The 27,363-nt window shown below is 41.1% G+C and overlaps 2 protein-coding genes across 9 annotated transcripts in view; both read right to left on the bottom strand.

Moving 5' to 3' along the window:
* Positions 1 to 27,363, bottom strand: part of LOC135160960 (putative inorganic phosphate cotransporter) — a 60,909-nt gene that overhangs the window by 23,969 nt on the left and 9,577 nt on the right. For 6 of the 8 annotated variants that reach the window (XM_064118151.1, XM_064118150.1, XM_064118152.1 and 3 more), the window contains 3 exons: positions 20,777 to 21,077; positions 3,516 to 3,784; positions 2,362 to 2,508 (listed from right to left, as the gene is read on the bottom strand). In XM_064118151.1, coding sequence (XP_063974221.1) covers positions 2,362 to 2,508; positions 3,516 to 3,784; positions 20,777 to 21,077 — 717 coding nt within the window. The remainder of the gene's footprint in view (positions 1 to 2,361; positions 2,509 to 3,515; positions 3,785 to 20,776; positions 21,078 to 27,363) is intronic. The other 2 variants (XM_064118158.1, XM_064118157.1) reach the window with 1 other exon arrangement.
* LOC135160961 (uncharacterized) lies at positions 3,796 to 8,677 on the bottom strand. The gene is made up of 2 exons (XM_064118159.1): positions 5,427 to 8,677; positions 3,796 to 5,282 (listed from the first exon to the last, which is right to left on the bottom strand). The coding sequence occupies exons 1-2, from the start codon at positions 5,736 to 5,738 to the stop codon at positions 5,079 to 5,081; spliced, it is 516 nt and encodes a 171-aa protein (XP_063974229.1). The 5' UTR covers positions 5,739 to 8,677; the 3' UTR covers positions 3,796 to 5,078.

Here is a 27,363-nt window from a genome sequence, read left to right as displayed (position 1 = left end):
GTTGAGTTACAGTTTATTGAGCTGGGAGAGCGCCGAGAGCCATCTAAATTACCAATAAGACCGAAAAAGGAGGCTGGTTGATTTTCATAAGGAGTGACTGTGGAGATGAGATAGGGCAGGAAGAAAATAATGAACCAGAGCTATCAGAGAATGACAATACATCCGAGGACACCAAAATAGTGGAGCTATCAGGGAACAACACATCAGGAACCACTAAAGAGCATGAGTCCAGTGAAGACGAAGTACCATTAATACACAAATTACAGCCGATATGTGCGATCAATGGAAAACAGATCAGTAGTCAGAATGAGTCAAGTCTAGATGAAAAGAATGAATGAGACAATGTTGAAGACGATTCAGAATCAGTCGGCAATGAGGGTTGAGAACCATCTACATTTAAGCAAGACATGGAGGGACCAGATGCTGAGGAATGAAAAAAGGCAATGGACAAAGAAATGAATTTGTTAAATTTTATGAGTTTCCGGATAGATGATTGGGCCGGATGGGACTGGCAAGTGCCAAGATGAAGTTCGGGGATTGATAATGATGGTTCAACACACATGATTTATTTCAGATATCTGCGATAAAATCTTATACAAATTGATTAGTGGACTGTATTGATACTTTTCACTGATGAGATTTCCGATTAATATGATAATTTTCGATGGCTTTTCTGTTGAATTTCTCAGCGAGATTCTGAAACACGTCTTATTCTGGTGAATATCCATGCTGTACTGACCACCCTAACGATCCCGAATACGATCGTGACCTTTCCTTACGGTGGTCAAAGATCATTGGTTGTAGTCATTGGGTAGTTGACCGCGAGATTTTGAACAAAATTCATTGATCCAGAACGAAACCTGCGATTTGCAACCAATACCTCAAAGAACAACGGCTGTCGGCTGTCGATGGATTTATAAAATTGGGAGAGATTCATCAAAACAATCAGTTGAATATAAAAGACGACTAGTTGCGCAAGGTGTCGCGCAGAAATTCGAACGAGATTAGGATGAAACAACCGACCTACGTCTGCACCTCAGTGACCGGGTTGAGTAATCGGACACCTGAGGCATCACGTCCTGGGCAACGATTCTTCTGGAAGATTCCAGGGAGATCGAGTGCACCGGAAGTAGGGCTTTTGTGGTATCTTGTGGTATCTTATATATATAGTTGACCATCGGTAAAAACAATTGTACCGCGCTCAATTAGTGGTTGCTCAGCTCTTTTTTATCGCGACATTAGTGAAAAACAAAAGTGACTCTGATAGGACCTCGCCACGTGTAGTGATTTTTTCGACCTTCGACTCATCCTCCCGTAATCCGCGTTTATCTCGGCCATCTCGTAAAAATACTCCCCAAACCAGATCCCGCATCGAACAGGCCGTTTGATGCAAATCATCCTTTCTCAACGGCAAATGAAAGGAAACGATCTACATGAAACATCCTTCAGGTTACTTCATCGCGGAGTAGAATGACTGGGATGATTGTTTGGAGAAACGTATTTATGGACTAAAACCAGCGGCGAAATCCTGGAGTGATCGGTTAAATGCGACACTGAAGAAATATGGATATGAACAATTTTTTTCCGATCTTGATACAAATCTCCTGATGAAGCAGCAGAAATGTATTTTGCTGTTTACGTAGATGTACGACTGGAGGAAGCTCCGTACCGCACAGAGAAGCGCGCTGCTGACAGTGACTGGCGTGTATAGGACGGCTGCCTACGAAGGACTCTGCCCAGCGGCGGGAGTTCTTTTTGTGGATCTTTTATTGAGGGAAAGAGCAGCGCGCTACCAAGCCAAGAAAACCCTTCCGGATAGAATAGGTACCATAGAGATAGACCCCGCGAATCCGCGCGTTAATGACAACGGTGGCCCGAGTCGGCTTCAACCGGGAGGAACGTCTTTGCGTTCTTCCCCGATACTGCAGCACGCCTGGACACTAAGTCGGTCGAGTGAGACCACTAGATCGAGCAGGTCCTGACGGCTGCCCCGTCAGGACCTGCGATCTTTACAACCGGCGCCTTACCCAGTCAGGCAAGTGCGAGTACGACCAGGCTGAAGATACAGTCCAGCATTTCGTGATGGACTGTTCCATATATGCACCACAGCAGAAGTGCATCGCGGACATAATCGGGAATCTCTCATGGCCCCAGACGGCACAAACACTAGTGTAGTCGAGGGAGTCATCCGCTGTATTCGCGGCATTTTGCAGCGAGTGTAGGCTGTACTTTTAATCAAATTAGATCCCTTATTTTCCATAATTTTTATCAGCAGTCTATCGGAAGATGTGTAAGATTCTTCGCACCTCACCCAAAAACATCCTTATAGTTAAATCCAAATCAGATATCTTCTCCACTTACCTCGGTGATATCAAAGTTAAGCACTCCATTCATGTAAATACTTGTCTCTGTTATTAATGTCCAAAAACCCCAATTCTGACCACAATGTGCCGCTACTAGTGACCAAAATGGTAGACTCATCAATATTGCCTTCCAAGGCGTGCGAATCTGAAAGCAAATGTTATGTTTGAAATGATTGTACGTGGATATCTGCCTGGAAAGAGCCGTTGGTGTTTTAATTTGCTGAGATATTCGGGTTTCGTGCTTCAGGGCTTAAAATGGAATTCGCTAATTTTGAACAAATCCAGATCTAATATGTCTAAAGGAGTGCACTATTTTTACTCAAACAATATCAGAACAGCCCTTATTGCGTTTTAATAAACATCAGCAAATCATCATCAAAAATCATTGCGAAAGGTTTGCAATACAAATACAAAAGAATGAAGTCATAAAAAATATCGCTACAACCCCAATTAATACTATTCCCGTGATAAAATTTTGACATTATAGGAGTTGGTACTATAGCAGCGATATAGCGGACTTATTACTAATTAATGCCGGGACCATGTATGACGGTCAGAGCCGACTGGCGTCGTGCAATCTTATTTCTTGGTCAGAGCAGGGCTCAAGTATAATTACCAAATCAATGGAACGCTAGAAAAAACCTTCGCGTCCTGAGTACGATTACGTGTAAGTTTCCATGACGCACTTATCATGAGTCTGATCACTGTATTCATATTGGATATTATATGTATAAAGATTTAAGAACATCCACAACAGATATATACTGAATACAGAAGTTATGATCAATAAATTTGGGACAATCCAGTATGCTGCCATTCGTAACGTTCCTCTCAAGCAGTGGTTAAAAAGGTATCGTTCTAATCTAATGTAATGGCTTCTTTTGATAGAATGAAAGGTGAGAGTTCTTAACGAATTCTAATAGATTTTCATTTTTCCCAGGGTCTAACCTCGTCACAACGCAGAAGGTGCAAGGGGTCACTTCCTTCACCCCTACCTCGCGATGGAAAAACGATATCGACGGGGAATAAATTGTTTAATATGTAATAAAAACTGGAATGATTGTTTCTCCAAAAGTCGTGATTCTGAGTATATGAATAGAAATGGGAAATTGTAAAAACGATGACTACGGCAAAGTTACATTCTGCTCTTACCTGTTTTTGTTCCATTAGATGTCCAGTACGATGAAGTCCAAGAGCATTTTCAATCCATGTTTTCTCAGTATCGCTAATACCACAGAAAGACCTCTGGGCTGATGAAGCTGGTGAATCAGAGCCGAAAACGTAGAAGAGTAATGACCAACTTACGGCAGTAGCTCCAAAAGAATAGAAAACACTCCTCCATCCGATAGCTTCTATCATAGCTCCAGATATGGGATATGAAATAACTGTGCCAAACTGTGCTCCCGCATAGGTCAGAGTACCTGAAGAACGAATGATCACGAATAATCGCCAACATAAAAAGAAATAATGACCGTTTTTATTAAAAGAGCATACAGAGCGATTGAGATAATTGATTATAACAACCGTGGAGGAAGATGGACTAGTCCTCCTAGAGCGCGAGTAATATTTCTATTAGAGAACAGAAAAATCTAAACATTTCAAAAACTTTGGATGGACGGATATTTAGATTGACTGATGAGGATGGAGGACAGTAAGCCTATAATTTGGAAAAATCTTCGAGATTGATTATCTAGTTGTTGAGATATTCAAGCTATTAGCTTTACGTTCAAAATTGGGTATCTTTGAAGCTCATTAACTGTTGGAGTCCGTGTTCTCCATTTGTCCTCACAACGATGAGAAATAACCTCGTACCTAAGTTTCATTCCATATATCGAATTTATGCCAGTGGAAGCGCAAATCATTTCACGTAAAAAACTGAAAAGTCGAAATATCTAAAAAAAATTATCAGCCTAGAAAGCTAGGCGATAGAAGTGAAACTTCATGGATCTCGATGGGCACTTGAAATGAAAATACACACCCTAGCCAGCAAGTTTTATGAGATAGCATTATTTCCCCGATAACCGAAGCCACTATTCATTATTCGGGAATTTCTAAGGGTGTTAGGTTAATGAAAAAAAAGTTAGTTGACGTTTTCGCCGCAATTTATAAAAAATCTATTCATTCACTTCCATACTTTCATGTTCAAGAAAAGATACAATTGGTTTCTGATCTGACAAATATAAAATGAAAACTCGGGATTGTAAATTATTTAAATATCTTGAGAAAATTGCATCGATTGTAGACCCTGATCTGGTTGCTGAGTCTTTGGGATTATTATTCATTTTTAGATTAAATTTACTTTCTAAAAATTGTACAAGTGGTTGAGCTTCTTTCAAGGCAAAATTTGCATTCAAACCACCACTTAAAATTATGGGCATAGTGTTCAAATCTTCTTCTAATTCTGCTGCGCCAGAGGGAGTATATGCCAATAATGCTCTGTGTATAAATTTTATGATATCGTTAATTTTTTGGTTCGATACTGCGGCCAAGCCTTAATTGTTCTCTTGTTGATGAGACTACTCAAATGACTGGACTTGTGAATTTTCTTTTTCTTCATGTGTACATTGATGCCATGATCGTCATCAAGATGTCGTGGAAGATGTTTCACCATTATATCCACTTCAACTGGAACATTGATGATCTGTCCATATATTCCATATTGTCCATGTCCATGGTGTAATCGCCGTATTTTAATGAATGGAATTCTCGGTGATATCAGTCGTTCTGATACCGAATCGAGGGGTGGGAGATGGGCAGGTATTTGTACACATGAGAAGCCATTATATACTGACAACATTGGGATAGAATTAGCGTTGAGTGTTCGAGGCAGGTGTAGCAAATTTTCATTTCATCTCTATTCATTGTTGGTGCAATTGTGTCTGAAATCTCACTATGTTGATTGGCTGGAGCTCTCGAATCCTCTTGGAACCACAATCGATCACAGATAGAGCAAGGAAAAGAGAAAGAATTATTCTTGAATTTTTTATCAAATTCTTTATGTATATTCTTAAATTGAGTGAAGTCTTTGTAAGGGAGGTTAGGGTTTATGGTTATGCTTCTTACGTCATCCTCTCTTGCTGATCGCCCTGGGATGTCTGCATCAACCCGTGGAACAAACATACCGTGGAAAATTCTATTTGCAGCCTTTAACGTTGCGGAAGGCTCATTACCATCGCCCAAATTATTGGTCTGTTCGATTTCGTCTACCAGTGAAGGGTTCAGAGGTGGTTGTAAATTGATAGCCCTCTTCCTTGCTCGGTATTCCCGGACACGTTCAACACTGGTTTTGGGGATTTTCTTCACTTTATTTAGTTTATTGTTTGGACGCAGTCGATCTCTGTATTCCTTCCACAACTGAGCATCAGATTTAGGCATGATGTACAGCTCTGATTAATATTTTTTAGACTATTTAATAACACTTCTCACTTCTCTATATACCCTTGAACACTTAGAAACACTATATAACCTCGATAAACAACAAATGCTGCACGACTCATGAAATATATGTATATCTTAATAAAACAAGCACTCTTCCAATGACACTCATGGCTCATTTCGTCAGAGCTAATTCCCCCCTACGCATGCTACTCCGCTCTCGTCTCTTCCTACTCCGAATCTATCGCGTTTTTTTTCTCTCTCATGTCTCCTTCAGTCCGACTGCCCCACCACGCGCGCTATCCCCTCCCTTTTCCTGTCGCTTTTTCGTTACATACGATATTCGATTTACACCCCAACGAGCGCCAAGAAGTTTCACTTCAAAAATTGAATGTGCTTGAAGAACTTCTTTACACATAGGACGAGTGCCCTGGAGACCATTTAGCTATTCTGAGTCCTAACCTCGGGTAATGAAGATTCGTACGCGTCAGATACGATATGTATTTATTCACAGTATTGAATTATAGGTATATCTTAATAAGAATCAGTCTATAACAATATTAGCCATACGTGTAGTGAAGGCAGAAATCACAGTTTTTATAACCTCTCTTGTAATTCCGCGCTCAGCTCACGCCCTACGCATGTACTTCGCTAGCGGCTGCGCATCAGTTCGATTCCTCTGCCCCGCGCCGTGATCTGCATCGGCGCACTCGAATGTGTGCCAATCAGTGGGGTAGGCGCGATCTGCGCAGGCGCTCCGGAGCTGGTGGAGATCGGAGGCGTCACAACCATGGAGAACAATGTGCCCTCTCGCTCCAGCACGTAAAAGCCTCAGGCTTCTAGTCGTAGCCTACTAGGAGCACTTTCACGCCTACGCCCTCCCGTTGGTAGAACGAAGGTCACCCGCTTAGTTTCCGTTTCATGTGCACCTCGCCAGCTAGCTTCCGGAACAGCTCAAGACCCCCGTCTTGGAAAGCTCTTGGCTAAGAGTCCGGCGTCCAGAGTACGTCTGCACCGACCAGCCCATCGCATCCATCTGCTCATCAACCCAGGATCGGAAGTTTCGTTAATATCGGACAAGCTCTTACGGCAGCTTGGACTGGCCAAGTCCCCGACCTCGCTGTAGATATCCGGACTCAGAGGTTCGGCTCATTATACAGTTCACCCACCCGCAAGCTCACCATATTGTTACCGACGTTCTCGTCAGATTGGCTCCGATGGGATCATATCGAAGGGCTCCACCTCGCGGACCTCGCATTTTTCATGAAGGCCGTAAGTATCCCCTCGCACTGGAACCGTTCATGAAAGGACGATATGTGGACGGCATCTGCGGAGGTGCTGCGGAGGACTCGGATGAGGGACTACGTCGGACAGCTCACCAGATGACACAGCTCTACCTGTCAAGTGCCTTCCCGTTAGGCACATGGTATTTAAACAGCTAGGCTCTCCTCTGCTCCCTCTCATCTCACTTCGTGAAGAATTGGCTGTTGCTCATCCATGAGCTTACTCAAATTGCTCACTGGAGATTGGTACCTAGCAAGGAGAACTCAGCAGACTGTATTTCTCGAAGTCTTTCTGCCTCTCAACTGGCAGCTCACATGGTCTGGTAGGCTGGACCACCGTGGCTTCAGAAAGACAGCTCGACGTGACCAACCCATCTCGTCGAGAAAAAACGTAAAGTCGATCTCGGGGGAAGAAGCCAGCAGTTCCACTTCACTTGTCAGCTCAGCCCGTCGTTCTCTGGGATCTCATCGACCGATTCTCGTCTTGCAACAGACTGCTCGGGATCACCGCAATCTCTGAAAGGTTCATTACTCGGCGCAGGACGGTGCAACAATAATCGGTTCTTTATTCACTCGCTCTTACCGACTTTGACGAGGCCCGGCTCTTTTGGATAAAACTCACGCGCGCAGCTCATTTCAATGCCGACCTCGAAATCATCTCTCGGGGTGAGCGATTTTCCACATCACACCCGCTCACTAAGCTCAACCTCTTCATTGATCATGAAATGGTTATTAGGATTGAAGGTCGGCTCAAGTTCGCTCAGCTCAGCTCAGCGAGTCGAAACCAGACGATCATTCCCACGGAGTCTCAACTGGCCCAGCTACTCGCCAGTACGCTCGGTCATTCTTGAGTACGTGAACTGCCCGCGCCAACGTGGAGTGCGCGCTCAATAGCTCATGGGTGAGTTGCCATCTACCAGACTTGCCCCCGTCCGAGCCTTTCTCATCACTGGGATCGACTTCACCGGCCCAGTGTCTCTACGGTCCTGGAAAGGACGGGGCAACAAGTCGTACAAAAGCTGGTTGGCCACGTTCGTCTGCATGACGACTTCAATGGTTCACACCGAGGCCGTGTCAGACGGCTCCGCCGAGGAGTTTCTCGTACCCTATCGGCGTTTCTCAAGTCGGTATGAGATAGCTCCTTGTGCAGTGACTGCGGAACTACCTTCTTCGGTGCTGACAAGGAACTCCGGAAACTTTTGAAGTGAAACTTCTTTGCGCTCGTTGGGCTGTAAATCCAATATTGTATGTAACGAAAAAGCGACAGGAAAATGGAGAGGATGGAGAGGATGGAGAGGATGGTGGTGGGGCAGTCGGACGGAAAGAGACATTGAAGAGAAAGGAAAACGCGATATATTCGGAGTAGGAACATGGCTCATTTTGTTAATATGATGAACAATACTAATCAAACCACGAAAATCACGAAATCTCCAGTCTAACTTATCCTTCAGTAAAATTCCCGAATTTAAAGCGGTACGAAAATGAGAATTTCGTAATGTATTTTGATATATACTCTGATATGAATATTGGAGATTATTTTTCCTATCCAAATTTCGGCCAAGAGAATTGTGCCATGACGTGAAAGGAGGTTTATTTGGTTAGGTGTCGTTTGTTAATCAAAATTATCAAAAAATTATCGCATATAATACCACAAGAGCTCCGAAATTATCGGATATTTCCCGATAGGTTCGTTGCAAACAAATGAACGTGTCAAGTTTTCCAGTTTAAAAATCACGAGCGCGAAGCGCGAGTGATTTTTCTGGAAAACTTGACGAGCTTATTTGTTTGCAGGGAACCTTGAGGGAAATATCAGATAATTTCGAAGTTCGAGTGGTATTCGGGGGATTATTTTTTGCATCCAAATCTTGGCCGATAGAATTGCACCATGAGACATAATTTTCAACAAATTGCCATTTAATCTGTCAGATACAATTGAGGGTTACTTCAACATTTGTTTTTTTTTATATATATCAACATGCAAAATTTCCAGTGAAATTTCCAAGAATATCCGCTGAAATACCGTGTTGACTATACAAAATAACGTCGAATGGTGCAATCCTATTGGCCAAGATTTGGATGGGAAAAATAATCGTATATAATACCACAAGAGCTCCGAAATTACCGGATATTTCCCGATAGGTTCGTTGCAAACAAATGAACGTGTCAAGTTTTCCAGTTTAAAAATCACGAGCGCGAAGCGAGAGTGATTTTTCTGGAAAACTTAGCAAGCTTATTTGCTTGTAGGGAACCTTGAGGGAAATATCAGATAATTTCGAAGTTCGAGTGGTATTCGGGGGATTATTTTTTGCATCCAAATCTTGGCCGATAGAATTGCACCATGAAACATAATTTTCAACGAATTGCCATTTAATCTGTCAGATACAATTGAGGGTTACTTCAACATTTGTTTTTTTTTATATATAGCAACATGCAAAATTTCCAGTGAAATTTCCGCTGAAATACCGTGTTGGATATACAAAATAACATCGAATGGTGCAATCCTATTGGCCAAGATTTGGATGGGAAAAATAATCGCTGAAATTCGAGGTAGGCTATACAAAATATCAACAAATGGTGCAATTCTATTGGCTGAAATTTGGATGGGAAACATAATCAGGGAAATATGGAACAGAAATTGACTGTTCTATTTGGTTTCGCCACGAGATTTCTCCGAATTTTCAATGACAAAATGTTTCGAAATCTTCCTGTGTGGCTCAATAAAAATTTCCGAAAATTATCAGTTGTAATGCCTCAAGACCTTCAAAATTATGGGATATTTCCCGAGAGTTTCGATGCGTATCAACGAGAGGGATAAGTTTTGCAAGTTAAAAATCGGGAGCGCGAAGCGCGAGGGTTTTTCCGTGAAAGTTATCCCGATCGGTGCTACGCAGGGGAACTGGAGAAAAATATCCGATTAATTTTGAAGGTCGAGGGGTACTTGGCTGGATTATTATTTTCATATGGTGTTGCGTATGGAATACGCAGAATATACAAAAAAGATGGTATCGCCAGTTATTTCCATTTTTCCGGATTAACGGAATTCATTTGATTTTTTATTGACACCCAAATTCTGCTTTATTGTAATTTTAACCCTCAACGTCTGCTCTCTCAATCGTTTTTATTTTCTCATTATCCTTAAATTCTCCAAATCTCCAGGGGAATCCCCAATTGTCCGTCCCCAACCTGGAGAAACACCTCTACCTGCTCCTGCTTTCCTGCAGATACCTCTACCTGCTTCCCTAGTCTCACTCTAGGAGGTCCTACCAAAACCCTAGTTGTCCTCTTCCCACTGAAATCGCCCAGCGTCCTATCCTCTCTCCTCCAATGATGGTTACTTCCCAAATACCTGCGCCCAATAGCATATAGGCCGGACATTTTTCAAAATTGTTCAGTATCACCGCATCCTTCACGGCTCTGTCTAAATACCTCTAGTGAATAAACGGAAAGTAAAAAAGACAAAAGTGTTCCACCCGATTCTTTCCAAGTCTCCCGGAATTCACCCGTCACATCCTTTCCACACATTCACCAAGATCCATGAAACATTCAATTCAATAACTACTAAAAAACTGAATCAACTGCGCAAAGAACTGATTCGGCGTGCAGTAGTTAGAGTTGAGATTGTTTCTACAGAGTAGAATTTGTTCGGGCCTCAATTTAGAAATAAGGCATAGAGATTTTATCAGTAAAACTTTACAAGTTTAATTGTTAGGGTACACGGTCACTTTTATTATTTTAATCCTCAAGGGACTCTAGAAAACACGTTTTCTAGTTTTTACCATTTATAGCACTTTTCCGGAGCCCGACTATAAACTGTCGACCCTCCGTATCATTAAGTAATTGAGGAATTTTTCCACAATTAGGCTCAACGGTTTGCGCGGAAGACCCAGGAATTTGGAACCTTATAGAAGAAGTGGCAAATGGGCTAACTCCCCCCGACAATCTTTGACCAATGACACGAGAGGTGTCGACCTTTTAGACCAATAGTTATAGAATTCCCCTTCCTCCCTTGATATAATTTTAAGTTCGAAAAAAGGACTAGGACAGTAAGAACCTAACATTCAAAAGGACAAGACCTAGCTCTGTCGTCAATTTTTCCTGCCACTAACAAGACCCGTCGCTCTGCTAGTGTGTACGATCCCTTTCATCGCTATTTAATATGAATACAGTAATGTTTAAATAAATTAATTGATCCGTGACAAGTATATATTATTGAATATCTTTCTGAATTAAATAAATATAGTGAAAAGTGCGAATACTTCAGTTAATTTATCCCGCCCAAAACTGTGATGGTTCACGTCTCATCGCTGTCATCCGATTAACCGCCGTTCCAGCCAAGAAGAATAATTCGGGACTTACTACCCCGAAAAGAATCGAGTCGTCGAACCGATCGCGGAGGAAAATCGTAGGAACAGAATTCTAGAATTTACAACTCTAGAAAAATCAAAGTTAATTGCAATCCTCAACCCCTAACATATGGTATGGTTTTTCACTGGGAGTTGTGGATTTCAGCGTATATTTTCTGTCTGCACAAAATGCAGAGAATTGTTTCCAAATTGTGGCTTCTCTCTTCACCGTTTTATTAGGAACATTTTTGCAAAGTTTTTGATCAATAATGTCCAAGGATTCCCCTCCAAAATTGCTCATATCGAGGTAAAGTCTTTGAACTTGATTTTTTCTAGTCCCAGTTTTGAGGTTTGAAACGCGTACGAATTGTTTATCGGATATTTTCATTGCTTAGCAACAAACAGGGAAATATCAGAAAAATATCCGAACTAAAACCGTTTTACTTGCACCACGTGACGGGAAATGCCACCATTTAATTCGTTGAAATTCGGATGAACAAAATTATCACAAAAAATTTAGACAAAATTTTTTATCAATCTATGTGTTAGATTTTGGGGATTTCCCCAGGTACAAAATTCACTCTCCCCAAGTTTTATTATTCTAAGTGATGATGGCTTGTGGCCATATTATTTGGGATTTCCCTTGGTTGTAAAATCAAGGGAAATGTCCCGAGTTTTCTTCCTTAGTTTTTATCACATCTGGATATTTCTAAGTCCATCTGTTGACCAGAAGGAATAATAAATAGAAAAAGGAAATATTCCAGGGGGTGGAAATTGTTAAAGTCTAACATGAGTTTAATTCGAATTCAATTTGTACGCCATTTTGCCAAACGTCTACGTCACTTATTACAACACACCTGACCCCTGGCATCTTTTTCTGAGCAGAGTTAATAAGTATGTGCCGTGAGAGAACCACGGAGAAAACCACGCGTTGTTCTGTATACTACGATCAAATATTAGATCCATTTATTATACCGTGGTAATTAATGAATCGTAATTAAGAGATGCCGATTCAAGCATAATTTTATCTAAAATACCCTCTACAGGCTACCAATCCTAACAGAAATTATATTACCCTCTTTAGGGCAACCGAGTGTACCCTGTAATGTCTCGTCAGTCTCTTGTAGATATTCGTCGTGTCGAGTGCCTTCTGTCTGAGCAGTCTTAGAGTCATTCAGTTATTAAAATCATTTCTAAAAATTATTCAAAGTGTTCGTTTATTTAATACCATATCCCAACAGGTTATGGGCCCAGAATAACGACAAGTGATTTTGCCTTATTATTATATTGACTGATAAAATAACAGTGCATAATAACAGTGGTTACTTGAATAAATCTATAAACAGAATGGATAAATTAAATCGAAATATTAAACCGTTTCATGGAGAACGTTATGGTATCTGGAACACCAGAATTGAATACTTATTAATAGAATTAGACGTTATTAAAGTGCTTGAGTGCAAAGTTCCAGCGGAGAAAAATGACCAATAGCAAAAAGCAGAAAATATTGCTAAAAGCGTAATAGTGGCAAATCTGGCAGACTCCTTCTTACTTTTGGCAAAACGGGAGCATACTGCCAAAGACATAATAAATAGACTTGACGCTACATATGCATGAAGTCCATCAGAAAAAAAATACTGAGTTTTAAATTCCAGGATGATACAACTCTAATGAAGCATTTTTCTGAACTGGATGAGATATTTGAGGAATTTGTCGCAGCTGGTGGTATCCTCAGTGAGAATGCCAAAGTGGCACATGTACTGCTCACACTGCCAAATTCTTATGATACCATAGTAACATCCATCGAGCAGTTATCTCCAACTGTCTTTACTCTGGCAAACATAAAATCGAAACTACTAGATTTTGAAACGAAGAGGCGTTGAGAGCAACAAGACAATAGCGCAAAAATATTAAATGTGGAAGTACAAAGTGGGAATCAAGGACGTCCGACACCACATAGACTTCAAAATAAAATGAAGAACTCCAAGAAATTTATCACGTGTTATCACCGTGGAAAACGAGGCCACGTGATGGCAAATTGTTATGTGAAGAAAAATGGACAATCAAGAGAAGGTGAAAAGAGACGACCAACCGCACATGCAGCCCAAGTAGCCGAGGAACAGGAAGTAAATGCCATGTCCAGTTTTGCATTTATGATGGGGAGGAACTTGCCCAAAGTAGAGTTCAACAATATCACCTTTATTCAGGATTCCGCAGCGACGGACCACATAATCAATAGGAAGGACTTAGCAGCTGATTTTGAGCAGTTGGACAAGCCAATAAAAATAACCGCTACAAAGAATGACCAATTCATTACCGCAACAAAACGAAGCAATCTGAGAGTGACCAGCGATCAAGGCATAAGTGGAATTCTGGAAAATGTCTTGTACTGTTCCGAACTACTGCACAATTTATTATCGGTCGCTAAGATTCAGTCAGCTGGTTTGTCGATCATCTTTGAACAAAATAGAGTAAAAGTAGCCAGAGAGGGTAAGGTTATTATGTCTGGTGAGTTGAATCGTAATTTAATGACTATTACTTTTGATATAAATTCAAAGTCGGTCAACGCCGTAAGTAGAAACATTAATTACGAGTTATGGCATAAACGTTTAGGACATATTAGTAAACAAAAATTTCTAGAATTGAAATCAAAAGGCATGTTTGAAGATTTTCAACGTTTAGATGGCATAGCACCTGATAATAAATTATGCGAATCGTGTATAAAAGGTAAACAATCGTGGTTACCATTCAATAAAGAGAAAAATAAAGAACATGTCAAAAGACCGTTATATATAGTTCCCTCTGATGTCGCCGGCCCTGTCGCTCCTCCGACGTTAAATGAAAAAAATTATTTCGTTTTGTTCATACACCAATATCCCCATTACTGTGTTACATATCTAGTTCAATACAAATCAGAAGTTTTTCATGTATTCAAGGATTTTGTGGCCAAAAGTGAGGCCAAATTCAATTTAAAGCTAGTAAATTTGTATTGTGATAATGGAAGGGAATATTCATCAAATGACATGAAGGACTACTGCACAGAGAGAGATATCAGTTTTCATTTCATAGTCCCAAGAACCCCAACTAAATGGTGTGGCCGAACGTATGGTGAGAACCATAACGGAGAAGGCAAGAGCAATGGTGGTTGTGGCGAATCTAGATAAAGAGTTTTGGGCAGAAGCAGTTCTCACTGCTTCTTCCCTGGTAAATATAACCCCAACCAAGGCTCTAAAATGTAAAAAGACACCATATGAAATGTGGCACGATAAAAAGCCAATCATGAAATACTTAAAAGTATTCGGTTCAACCGTTTATGTCTATCGAAAAATCCTCAACAGAAAATTCGATGAGAAATCTTGGAAAGGTGGCCGTGTCGGATACGAGTCAAATGGCTACAAAGTGTGGGATAGCGAAAAAGCTAAGTTTGTGGTTGTGAGGGATGTCATCATAGATGAGTTTGATTTTGAAAGGTCTAAGCCATCTATGAGAGAATATGAAACAAAAACCACCCATATTATGGGAGAGCATGATGAGTCTCATGAGCCTGCTAAAGTGAGTGCAATACCACTGAGAATGCACAACCCAGAAGGGTTCGAGCATATTGAACAGACAGGCGACTGTGCAGACATGTGTCCTCTAGCATCTGATCTAGAAAAAGTATCCCCTATCCAAATTGAATCGAGGAGAAGTGACAGAATTAAAAACTTATCACCTGTTTCGTATGACGAAGCTAATATACTGGACGATTGCGTTTTGTCAGTAAAGTCAACACTACATGAAATTCCGAAAACATTTCAGGAAATTAAATTTAGAGAATATAGGGTTCAATGGGAAGAAGCAATTAAAAATGAAATAGATTCCTTACTACAGAATGAGACATGGACATTAATTTCTAGACCAAATGGGAAGAACATAGTTCATTGCAAATGGATTTTTCTATAAAAACTGATGAGCATGGTAATCTTGCAAAATATAAAGCTCGATTAGTCGCGCGAGGATTCTCTCAAGATCATCTGGCAGATTACCATGAGACCTTTGCCCCAGTAGCTACAATTGCGAGTTTTAGATTTATATTAGCCTTCGCCAATCAATTCAATTTATTAATTCATCACATGGACGTGAAAACCGCATTTTTGAATGGAAATCTAAAAGAAGAAGCATATAGGAAATAGTCAGAAGGCACAATAAATAAAAAGATATCGAAGTTTAATATTTAAGATTGAATACTAAGTTAGAATAAGGAGGATTGAATTTTGAGGGGGTGTGTTGGATTTTGGGGATTTCCCCAGGTACAAAATTCACTTGTTTGAAACATAAATAGAAAATCGCCAGGTTTAGCATCAGAACAATCGATAAATTTTGGGCGACCTTGGAGGCATTGGAATTCGGGGTCAGTTCACGTAGAACAACCGCAAAGCATTCAGCTTACGGGAACTCAATCAGAGCAATTCTCATCTATAAGTTGTGTCTAACGTCCCTATTGAAAAACTAGAATCGGACGTTTAGATAGGTTATAAGGAACGTATAAGTTCACCGGATTTTTCAAGTACATCATCTATTAAAAGTTTATTTTGTAAATTCTCCGGAGTGTTAGTAATTCAACGGGTTATTAATGAGATACGCAACGTTATAAATTTCCACGAGAGATAATTTGTATAATCAGGACACAAGGCTTACGCCTAATAAAAGAACATCAGCAATAGGTTTAGTGGACCATTTGTGATAAAACATTATTTTCTGCCGCCAATTGTCCCACTTCCCGTAATCCCAGCAAAATTCAAAGTTACGCCTCAAACATCACTCTTCCCAAGTTTTTTATTTTAATTGATGATGGCCTATGGCCATATTATTTGGCATTTCCCTTGGTTGTAAAATCAAGGGAACTGTCTCCAGTTTTCTTTCTTAGTTTTTATCTCATCTGCATATTTCTAAGTACATTTGTTGACCAGGAGGAATCATAAATAGGAAAAGGAAATATTCCAGGGGGGGGGGGGGAATTATGATACCCTCTTTAGGGCAACCGAGTCTACCTTGTAATGTCTCGTCAGTCTCTTGTAGATATTCGTCGTGTCGAGTGCCTTCTGTCTGAGCAGTCTTAGAGTCATTCAGTTATTAAAATCATTTCTAAAAATTATTCAAAGTGTTCGTTTATTTAATACCATATCCCAACACTATGGCTAAGAAGTGTCACTTCTGTCGTGCATAAATTTTATACACATATTTTTTTTCCTTGGGATCATCGCAGTCACAACAGCGTGCTTAGCGCTTGGTCAAGCATGGACTATAATGGTCGTTCAACTCTTCGGGTGCTCCGCACTTCCAAAGGAAATGGAAGGCGGCGGTAAAGTTGGTAAAGTTCCATCTCATCCTCACGATCGGGGACGACCTACTCACCTTTGCGGAACATACCACTCTACTCGCCCAGATCGAGGCAGTGCTCAACTCGTGGTCACTTTATCATCGGTGAGGCGTCCACGGCTCTTCCAGAACTATCGCTGGAGAATCTCAACGTTTCGAGGCTCTCACGGTGACAGCTCGTTCAGTAGAAACTCCAAAGATTCTGGAAGGCGCGGTCCACTGGGTATCTCTAACGTCTTCAGGCAATAGCCAAGTGGCACCACCCCACTCACCACATCAGAATCGGCTTAATGATTCTCCTCACTGATGGGAGATTCCCAACGACGAAGTAGCGTTTTTTCCGACTGACCGCTCTGCACCCTGGACCGGATGGACTCACCAGAGTGGTCACCCTACGACCTGCTCAGACGACGCTGACGAGACCTGTCGCGCAGCTTGTGCAGTCTCACTGTCAGATTAGCAGAGCCCGATCCACGCGACTATTCGCCAGCTCGCGGCTCTTCACCAGAATTTCGCCAATCTTGCGGGACTTACAACCCAGAACAACTGACGAAATTGAGCGTATTGCTGGAAGCCTTTGGACCGGACGGGATTTACGACCCTTAGGGTTTTGGATGCCGCCAAGCTTAGCCAGTAATTCCAGGACCAACTCATCGGCCATCTTAAAGGTGGCAAGCTCATCGTGCCTACCACGAATGTTTTGATCCCTTCGGTTTTTGTTTCAGCTGATGTAGATCTCCGTCAACAACTCCTGAGTTGCTGATAGCCGGGGAGAATGTTGGCAATTCTGCCTCCAGGCCGGAAACTACATACACAATCACACACCACTTACCGTAGGCTGGGAGCTCACTTTTATCCTGTATAGAATAATCGCCCTAGCAGGATCACGTGACATCGAAATTCGGGGCATTTACGGCGTCATATCTTATCACCCGTCCTCATGCATTTCCGGGAAATCCGCAAGTGCAAACGTACATTATTTTGTGTTCAAGTTGTTCTCGAACGTTCAAACAGCTTTTAAGTAATTTTTCTTTTGATACGGCTCATCTCGTAGTAGTTAATTTGTCATCGACTGCTCGTTGTTCGTCTTTTTCCATAAACGGTTCTTGTGTAGTGACGAATTATTATTAAATAAAACAAGTAAGTTGTGTAGTGAAAACACGTGCTCTGGGCTTTTTTTGGACCTGTTCGACCCTTCACCCACGTTCATTCCCACCGATCCGGGTCCGTCATTAAATACTGTTTAATGATCAAATTTACTACAAAATGATCACTGACTGGACAGTGTTACGTATAGACATGCTTCCCAAACACGGTATTTTTGGGATTAAGATCATTCTGCATCATTTCCAACACAATTTGGAAAACGTGAAACTCGGACGATTGCAATGCTTCTAGTCAAACGTAGTAGAATAAAAACTGCTTTCTAGGGTTTGCTTTTCCATCCCGCATGCAGCTACTAACCCGTCTCGAAGCTGTTGAACTTTGATGATTACTGAAGTCCGGTCTGTCCTGGTATACTACCAAAGAAGTTTGGCTGAACAGAACCTCATTTCGCCAGCCTGAGGGGACGAAAAGGGGCCCTTTGCGACCCCATCACGAGGGAGGGCGCCACCGACTATGCGTCGGTACATCCGGTCAGTTGAGTTTGAACCCCAGCAGCCGCTGTCCCGCCCAAAGTTTCAAGATTGGACGGTCCACGGGCATTTAGATGCGGTGGGAAGCTAGGAAGGCGATATGAAATGAAGGTTTCCAGTCCATCGCCCAATTAGGTTTTTTTAACCTCTCATTATTGATGAATCCACTAATCTATCAGTCCAGCAATATTTGGCCCTATATGTATATTAGGTACTTTAGTGAGAAACAAGGAGCTATAACCACCAACTTTTTGGGTATAGTGAGTGTGGCAGAAACCACCTCAAACCGTTCATATCAGCATATTACGTCATACTTAAACAACATCAATCTTCCTGTAAAAATTTAATCGTTATTGGAACCGATAGCGCTAGCAATATAGTTGTTTTTAATCACTCAGTATTTACCCTGATAAGGGATAACATAGCGTTCCCTAATTTCACCCTCATTCACTACGTATATCACTCATTGAAGCTGTGTGCAGCGAAACCTGGTGACGTTCTCCCTGCTCACTTGGAGTACTTGATGCGACAGTCACGAAATTGGTTTGGTCTGAATGCAAAACGAATGGAACCGCTCTGGACATTATTCAATTTTCAATGACAATAACACGATAATGTTGACTCTAATACAACGATACGACATACTATGGCGGGCGTTTTATGGAGCAGTGGGATATATCTGGGCCAATAGTGGGGCTAAAGACTCATTTTTCTATGGTTGCTGATAAAAATCAAGACAAATGTCTAACTACTAGACACTTGGCTCAAATTTATAATGATCCAGCCAATCACTTATCCTTAATTTTCCTGAAATGGATCCTCCAGGAGGGCACTGAAATTAGTGAAGTAATGAATAATTCGCTAGCACTAAAGTCAATCGACGAGCTCGATCTGGGAGTGGAATTTCATCGTGCAGCAGTAAGTGGCAAAGTACCACCAGAGGTTGCCACAGAAGTGTCGCGGAGATGCAGAAAATACCTTCTAATTTTATGTGAGCAGCTTGTCAACTGTATGCCAAATTATTTGAAAATCTTGAAAGATGTATCAAAGTTTGCATCGGTGAAAGTTTTCTGTCCAGCCACGAAACCATCCGTTAACGAAATACCACCGGTATTCATTTACGACACTCATCTCACAACAATCGATAATCAATTGAGAGTCATCAAACAGATTCCTTGGAATGACCATTTTTGTGCGAAAATTTTAAAACAGACATCTAAATTTTGGTCTCATGTCTATTCATTTAAAAATGCCAGTGGTGGACAGTTAGTCAAGGAGTTGGCTGGAACATTTTTAAAAATGGTTCTGCCTAAAAATCTGCGAATCGGCGCGTGAATGACCGATTGATCCGGTAACTCGATTGACGCCGTCGAGGATCTAAAGACAGAGATCCCAAACCTCTGGAAGAAACCGGGAAGACTGAAGACACAGCTCAGTATTTCGTGATGAACTGTCCGATGTATGCACCGCAGCGGGAATGCATCGCGGATCGAATCGGGAATCTCCCATAGAACCAGACGGCACGAGCTGTTATATCGTAGAAGGAATCATTAACCGTGTTCACGGACTTTTGCAGGAAGTGCATGTGACTGAAATGCATAGATGCGTGCGCGGAAATCGGAAACGACGACGACAATGAGGGAACGAATGGATGAATCCAACCAACTCTCGTTGTCGGAGACGGAAATTGACAACATCTACAAAGATCAGAGGCAAATTACGCATCTCATCAGCAACGCAAATGATCCAAACGGACCCCAGACCCGGAACCCAAAAATGCTCCACCGCCCAAGGAAAACGCAAGTGTTGGGATCCTGTATGTGTGCACGTGATTATTTCATATATTCAGTGTTTTGGCATTTGAAGCAATAGACCATTAAATTGTAAAATTCCAAAGCTCATCTCCTCGGACATGTTCAGCAAAACTTCAATCTCAATAATCGTGAGCTAGTGGAAGACAGGAAATCCACTTATGTATTTGTGAGAGTAAACACATCATTAACTGGCAGAGAAACGTAATGGGATCATCTTGAGAATTTACCAGCTATTTTTATATAGTCACGAGAGTGAGTAATTTGCCAGTAAACAACCACCCAAATTCCAACAACCCGATTATGGAATGATTGCAAGGTTTCTTAAACACTATTGTTTTTAACTCACAATTATGTACGGAAAGTTAAAGGCAATAAAATAACAGTGAAATTGAGTCGATCTCATTTAAATTCGTTTAACCAAACTTCGATTGATATCCTTAATAACAATATCAACCACAGGTAAGAATAAAACGAACGACGTCATCCAGATTCATCAAATAGCAAATTACAACTTTAAGAGGAAACCAATGTCCTTCGACGTAACGTTTTCCTCTGGACATAACACTGCTTTCAAAAAAAAAAAAAATTGTGAAAAATAATTACATAGACGTCCACGTTCGCTTGTAGGCACCCATTTGGACAGTAGAGTGTGAATACAGGGCAGACAGCAAGCTTGACTGAGTCCCATGACAACTCTACATATGCAAAGGTATATCCAGCCTCCTTCATCGAAGAAAATGGGGCACAGCATACAGCCAATCCCATTCAACATTACACCAATTGCGAAGACCATTTTGGCACTCCATATTCTAGCTAGGTGGCCTGATGGTATCTGCATCACAGTGTAGCCCCAGAAGAATGAGCTCAGAATCGGACCGACATTGTCCAGTGATGATCCTTTTACCTGAAATGCCGTATCAACCGATCAGATTCCTTCTTTGTCATATTAATTTCTCGCCTCATTTCATTTACAGCAGTTCCTCTGCTGGCAAGGTCATAAATATATTTCTGACATTCTTCCATTTCTAAGACATTTTCCAAATGTTTTCAAAGTATTACTACCCGTACTCGACAGCGAGCTACCAGACACCTTGAGCATAATCTCAGGAAAGCCTCTTTGTCTTTCAAGAAGACCCGCTTAAGAAACCCAGACTTAATGAGCGGAGCAACCGTATCAAAGCAGCAGCAATAATCGCTAACTTTTTATAAAAATTTAACAAAATTTAGAAATTTTTGAAAAATGTGTAATTCTCACATATTTCTGCTTATTGCACCTCAGACCGACTTCATCGTAGCTCACGATGTTTATTTTAATAAGACAGTGGAGAATCCACAATGTGCTGACAATAACTGTCGTTGAAATTGAATTGTTTCATTGCTGGAATCATTAATTCCTTTCCTTCTTTGAACTATTGATCTGACTGGAACAATTATTAGTTGTGAATTTAAGGCGTAAATCATGAGGCTCACCCCACAATATCTACTTAATCACGTGCTCATGGGGCGACAATTATCAATGACGAGTCCTGAGACAGGGACTCATTGGTTAGGGTACGTAGAGTCCTTGTTTTCCTTTGTTGGAATTTCCTGCGAGTCGGCAGGCCCGCACTCATACACACTTGCGAACCGCTCAACGTGGGTCAACGATCAAAATCAATCGGTCCTTGCCATGGGTCTAACTAGCATTCCTTTAGTTTCGGGGTGCCACTTCCTGGACACAGTTCGCTATTATCCTGCATAGGATAATAGCCCCATCAAAGGTCACGTGAGATTGGAATTCGGAACAATTCCATCGATCGTGCTAATCGCCCGTTCAGTCGTTTTCAGGGAGTCTTACGTATTACACGTGTTTTCAGTGTACTGCTCAGCTCTGACATTCGAATTCCCTCGAACGTTCGACCGGCTCATTAACAGTTTTTCCGGTACTGCTTTCCGGAGCATGTTGCGTGCCGACACGCAATGTTTATTTTGTCGCAAATTGTGTAGATATTTTCGGTAATATGGAATCCTCTTGTTATTGTTATGTTCATACTATCGTGCCTATATCACCATCCCGATCTCTCTCCTTTATTCCACTACCTCCAGACCCTTTTGCAACGAGCATTCCAGCATTTTTTGAAACGAGTGAAATTAACGAAACCGTGCAAAACACAATGCATTCAAACATGGACTTGGCCATTTTTTTTTAATTTATTTTTGATTTTTAGGAGATTATTTTATGCAGCATGGGAAAAACATATGTACCTTTCGACGAACTCATTAACAAAAATTCCCCAGCTATATTTTTAAACCCAGACCATTTCGCTATGCTAACAAAAAATTTCGTCCTCTTGGCTCACCCACGAGTCCTTCATCATTTTACCATCCATTCTTTCTGATTATTACTTGCAATTTCCCGTTTCTTCATAAAATGCACCTATATGAAATCGTCCTAATCCGCTAACCTTTTAAATCCATTTCAATTTTTACCACCCACTTAGACAGGCCCAAACCTTCCTTCAGTCCCTCACCTGACCCACCAGCGGCCCTGCATTCCTCCAGCCCCGCTCTCCAGTTTATAGCATTTTTTATAACAAACCCAATTGAACGAATCCCTTTCTCTGTTTTTCGATCGTACCCTCCTGTTTCTTTAATTTAACCAATTACATTTTCGCTTTCATCTTTCCTCCTCGAAATGGACTCCCTCTTCCCTTTCTCTTCGTCAGATTTGTACTTTTTCAGATTTTCAGTTTTTAAGACTTATTATGCAACCCCCGACGTGACTCGTCAATTTTCACCAGTATTAAGTGTATCCCATTTCATTTGAAATTAAGTGTATTTCATTTCTCATCACTAAATCGTAATATTTGATTGTTGAATAAGTGCTGTGTCCAACATTTTTTATTCTCCTAGTTCGAGTGTTACGTGTTTTCTTCGTGTCGCCCTTTCGATCAATTTCATATGTGATACAACAATTTGTTCAGCGTATCACGTTTCCTACGTTTAATTTTGTATAGTCAACTAATCGAACTTACAACTCGATTAGAATCGAATAGATTGTTACTCCCGGAGAGTTAACAGACCAGGGCATATTTTTCTACCTTTGAATAGTTTTCGACCAATTAAACTATTTCTCTACCCTCTCCCTTAGAAAGGACAACCCTCTTCTCTCACTCCTTTGTAATCTAAAGTGATAGAGTTCAAGAAAAATTGCTAACTTAGTTGCGTGTTCGAGACAAGGCTGCTTCGAGACAAGACCAACCAATGTCCGTTGTTTTTGATGTATGTAATTCCATTGACTTTAAAATTTCACATTATTATCATCGCAAAAATGAATAAGTTTGAGTGAATCGCGTTTACTTTTTCGTTTTATTCCGACTTTTTTATCACAAACAATTTCCTACTTTTAGCTCACTGTCCGTTCTCAGTAGTTCGGGAGACATCGTTGTCTATTAGTAGTCCTGAGGTTTGGACAACCTCAAAGAAGGGTCCAGTAATTATTTACTATTTTTATTATTCTTATTGAGATTAATGCGGCATCTACCCCGAACATCTTACAATAATGGAATCTCTAAGAAACAAAATTAATGAGATATGAGTCTCGAGTCGGCAGTCGTACGGAACAAACGTGTTTTGTTGATGCTCCGGCTCTCTACCTCGTCTGCGCCAGTCAACAGACTTCTAATCAAAACAAACGTCCTCGTTAGTCGACACATTATCCGCACAAAACTAAAATCCAGCTCGGCCTTGTATAGCAGTGTTTTAAGTGCATTTAACAATTATTTATTAACTTTATCATGCCTCAAGTGAAGTCCAACCTGGATGACATTGCTAAAGCCTTGGCAAATCTGAAAGGGGATGTCGAAGACATCAACAGCAATCAAGCAGTGATGATTTCAGAAGTGAGAACGCTGAAAAAAGACCAGAAAGCTTTGGAACCCGATCAATCGACAACGAATAAACGCTCAAAAGCCAACGCTTCGAAACTGGTTAAACTCGAACGAGATAATCGTGCTTGCAACATTATTCTGTACAAAGTGCCTGAAAATAGTGAGAACAAGTCAAACTGTCTTGAATTACTGACTGGAATATTCAATAATGCCGAGGTGAGTATACCCGAGGTATGCATTGTGTCAGCGTTTCGTCTCGGCAAACCTTTCCAAAACAAATGCAGGCCTATTCTTGTGAAGCTACTGGCTCCACGCTGGAAAAATGAATTTTTCAAATGTACAGATAAACTGAGAGAATTGAATGTTGCCATTGATAATTACTTAACCATGGATGAAAGACAATTGAACAAAAAACTGTTAAAAATTCGCTTTGAGTTGAGGAAAAGGGGCACACAAACAAAAACCAAGAGCAATGAACTTTTAATCGGCGAAAAATCCACGAGTGCCAAACAGCTAGCCTCTCTTCTGGAAGATTGTGATGACCCTGAAATACGTCAATATATACAAACTGTCACGAGAGGAACAGACACTGTGTCTGCTGGCTCACCATCTGATCCTAGCACACCAACACATGCAAACTCTAGCGTAGTATCTCCGCCCATTGTAAACAAAGCTAAGCTCGTTAACGCCAAACCCTCACGTAGAGGTAAACCAGCCTCTATGTCAACCTCTCTCACTCATCAGACGTCACGGAGCCAACAAAACTGGGGGACTCCTCGCACTCGTAGCACTGTAAATTCATCGAAATCAGGGTCTCTACGGAAATAGCAACCAAAAGAGAGGGGAATTGAATCAGAGCTCACGTACTCGCTACAGCAGGAGCCTGGTCCCTCGCACACACAGGTGAACGTGAACACTGATATCCGAATTATTGCCTGGAATATTCATGGATTGAAAAACAACATTTGGGAGCTGCCTCTACACATAAAAAACTCAGATATACTGGGTCTCAGCGAAACCTAGCTGAAAACTCCGCTGAACCCTCCGCCTGCTTGGCTGTCCGATTATCAACTTATCTACCACCTTGCGAGAGAAAACAGCAAAATGGGTCACCTCTCAGGAGGACTTCTCCTGGCGCTTAACAAAAACTATTGTAAGTATCAAATCTTATACAACGAATTTGAAATCCTCGCGGTGGAAGTAATCAGTCCTAATCTTGTCTTTAATGTCCTTTTATGCTATTTCTCTCACGAAAATAAAATTGAAACGTCCGTGTCATCCCTGAAAAGTGCTTTGGAGCTTGCACAATCACGGAGTCCTCTCTCTCCCTCTTTTATCATGGGCGATCTGAATTCTAGGGTCGGCAATTCTAACTGCCTCGAGAGGAGTCTATTTACCGAAGCAGACGATATTCCTCACGACCGTGATATGTTGGATCAGACTCAGGATACGAGAGGTAGGAGGCTACTCGAATTTACAATAGAATCGAATCTAATCATTGTAAATGGGAGATTCCCAGGGGACATACCGGGTAATTTCACTTATCATAGGAAAAACAAAAATAAGAAAGAAAAGTTATCCCTCAGTACGATCGATTATGGTTTATGTAATTGGTTTTTTCTAAATGTTATCAAAGACTTTCAAGTAATGGACTTCCCGACTCGCTCAGACCATTTCCTGATTATGCTACAATTAAATTCCAACATCTCTCATAAAACAGAATCTCTGCCTCACGCTGCCGATAAATACAAGTGGAATGCCTTCTTGAAACATAGCTACTTCGAGCAAATATTATATAGCCCAGGCTTAAATCATGTTGAGACGGCAGACGTCGATGAATTGAATCAAAACCTCATAGCCTCTGGAAAAAACCTAGCAAAAGAGATCGGTATGTGTAAAAATGGCCGCTCGAATAAAGTGAAATTCAAAAAACCTTGGGACGATGCAGAATGTAGCCTTGCGAGAAGGAAAGTACGTAAATGCTTAAGATCCTGTAAAAAATCCAAGTTCCAGTCTAACACCGAATTAAAAGATTATGAACTCGCGAAAGATGAGTATTCCACCTTAATACAGAGCAAAGAACAAAAATTTCTAGAAAATATCACCCTAGCTATCAGATCATCGCGAAACACCCAGCAATTTTGGCGGGTAGTGGATAAATTCAGACCAAAATCATACAAAAACACTGACTTAACCCCTGAGACCTGGCCGGTCCACCTATCGAATCTCCTCCCTCCTCGTACAATAAGCTCCTCTCTACCTGCTTCTACGTCTATTCAGGAGCTCGATCAACGCATCTCACGCGAGGAAATCATGATGAGTTTAACTGATAGTAAAAAAGGTAAATCTCCCGGAGCAGACGGGTTAAGTAACAAATTTTTTAAATTCCTCTCGGACAACGGGATTCTGTTCCTCGAACATTTCTTCAATGAGATCCTTGATCAAGAGTGCCTGAGGAGTGGGCATCACTAAACGCCTCAATGATCCACAAAAAAGGTAACGCCGAAGATGCAGCGAACGATAGGTGTATGTCCCTTGTTAATTCTGTCACTAAAATATTCACTCAAATTCTCCGGGATAGACTGACCAGGTGGGCTGAGAAGAATAAGAAAATCCCGGAATTCCAAAATGGATTCAAAAAGAAGAGAGGTTGTCTTGACAATATATTTGTTCTTACTGCCTTAAGCCAGATCCACCTGAACCACCCTGGTAGGAAAATTTTTGCTCTATTCATTGATTTTCAACGAGCTTTTGATTCGGTGTCTCATAACCTATTATGGAATAAGCTCAGGGAAACTGGCCTAAGTAATAAATTTATCAACATTTGTAAAACCCTCTACGAACGCGCTAAACTTTCTGTTCGTACCAAATTCGGGCTTTCCCAGCCAGTTGACATTACGGAAGGCATTCTTCAAGGAGAGATCCTTAGTCCCCTCCTTTTCTCCCTCTTCATTGCCGACTTTGAGCAGTATATGCGAGATAATAACACCCGAGGCCTCTCAATCGACCACAAAAACGAAGTTATCTGCGTTGCCTAGGCAGATGACCTGGTTATTTTCGCAGAAAATCCCCCGGACTGAGAAAAAAGATAAGAATCGCATCTTCTTATTTCAAACGTAACTGCTTAAAAATGAATAAATCAAAATCGAAAATATTAATTATGCATAAGGGTAGAACTCCGAAGAACTTGAAATTCACTTGTGAGGGTGAGACCCTAGAGATTGTTGATGAGTTCTGCTATTTGGGCTGTATTTTTTACAAATCTGGCCTTTTTACTCCACAACATCTCCTCAACATTCTATATCGGTCTCGCTGTGATTC

The sequence above is a fragment of the Diachasmimorpha longicaudata genome, chromosome 3 (assembly GCF_034640455.1).
Source record: "Diachasmimorpha longicaudata isolate KC_UGA_2023 chromosome 3, iyDiaLong2, whole genome shotgun sequence".
In the NCBI taxonomy this organism is placed as follows: domain Eukaryota; kingdom Metazoa; phylum Arthropoda; class Insecta; order Hymenoptera; family Braconidae; genus Diachasmimorpha; species Diachasmimorpha longicaudata.
The sequence above is the reverse complement of the archived record's forward strand: the minus strand, read 5'-3'. Positions and strand labels throughout refer to the sequence as shown.

Bases quoted from the DNA above. Each gene is read 5' to 3' on its own strand.
- LOC135160961 (XM_064118159.1), bottom strand. From the start codon at position 5,738: ATGCCTAAATCTGATGCTCAGTTGTGGAAGGAATACAGAGATCGACTG. The intron at 5,283-5,426 runs GTAAGAAGCATA...TGGTTCCAAGAG, and splicing joins GATCAGCAAGAGAGGATGAC to GATTCGAGAGCTCCAGCCAA.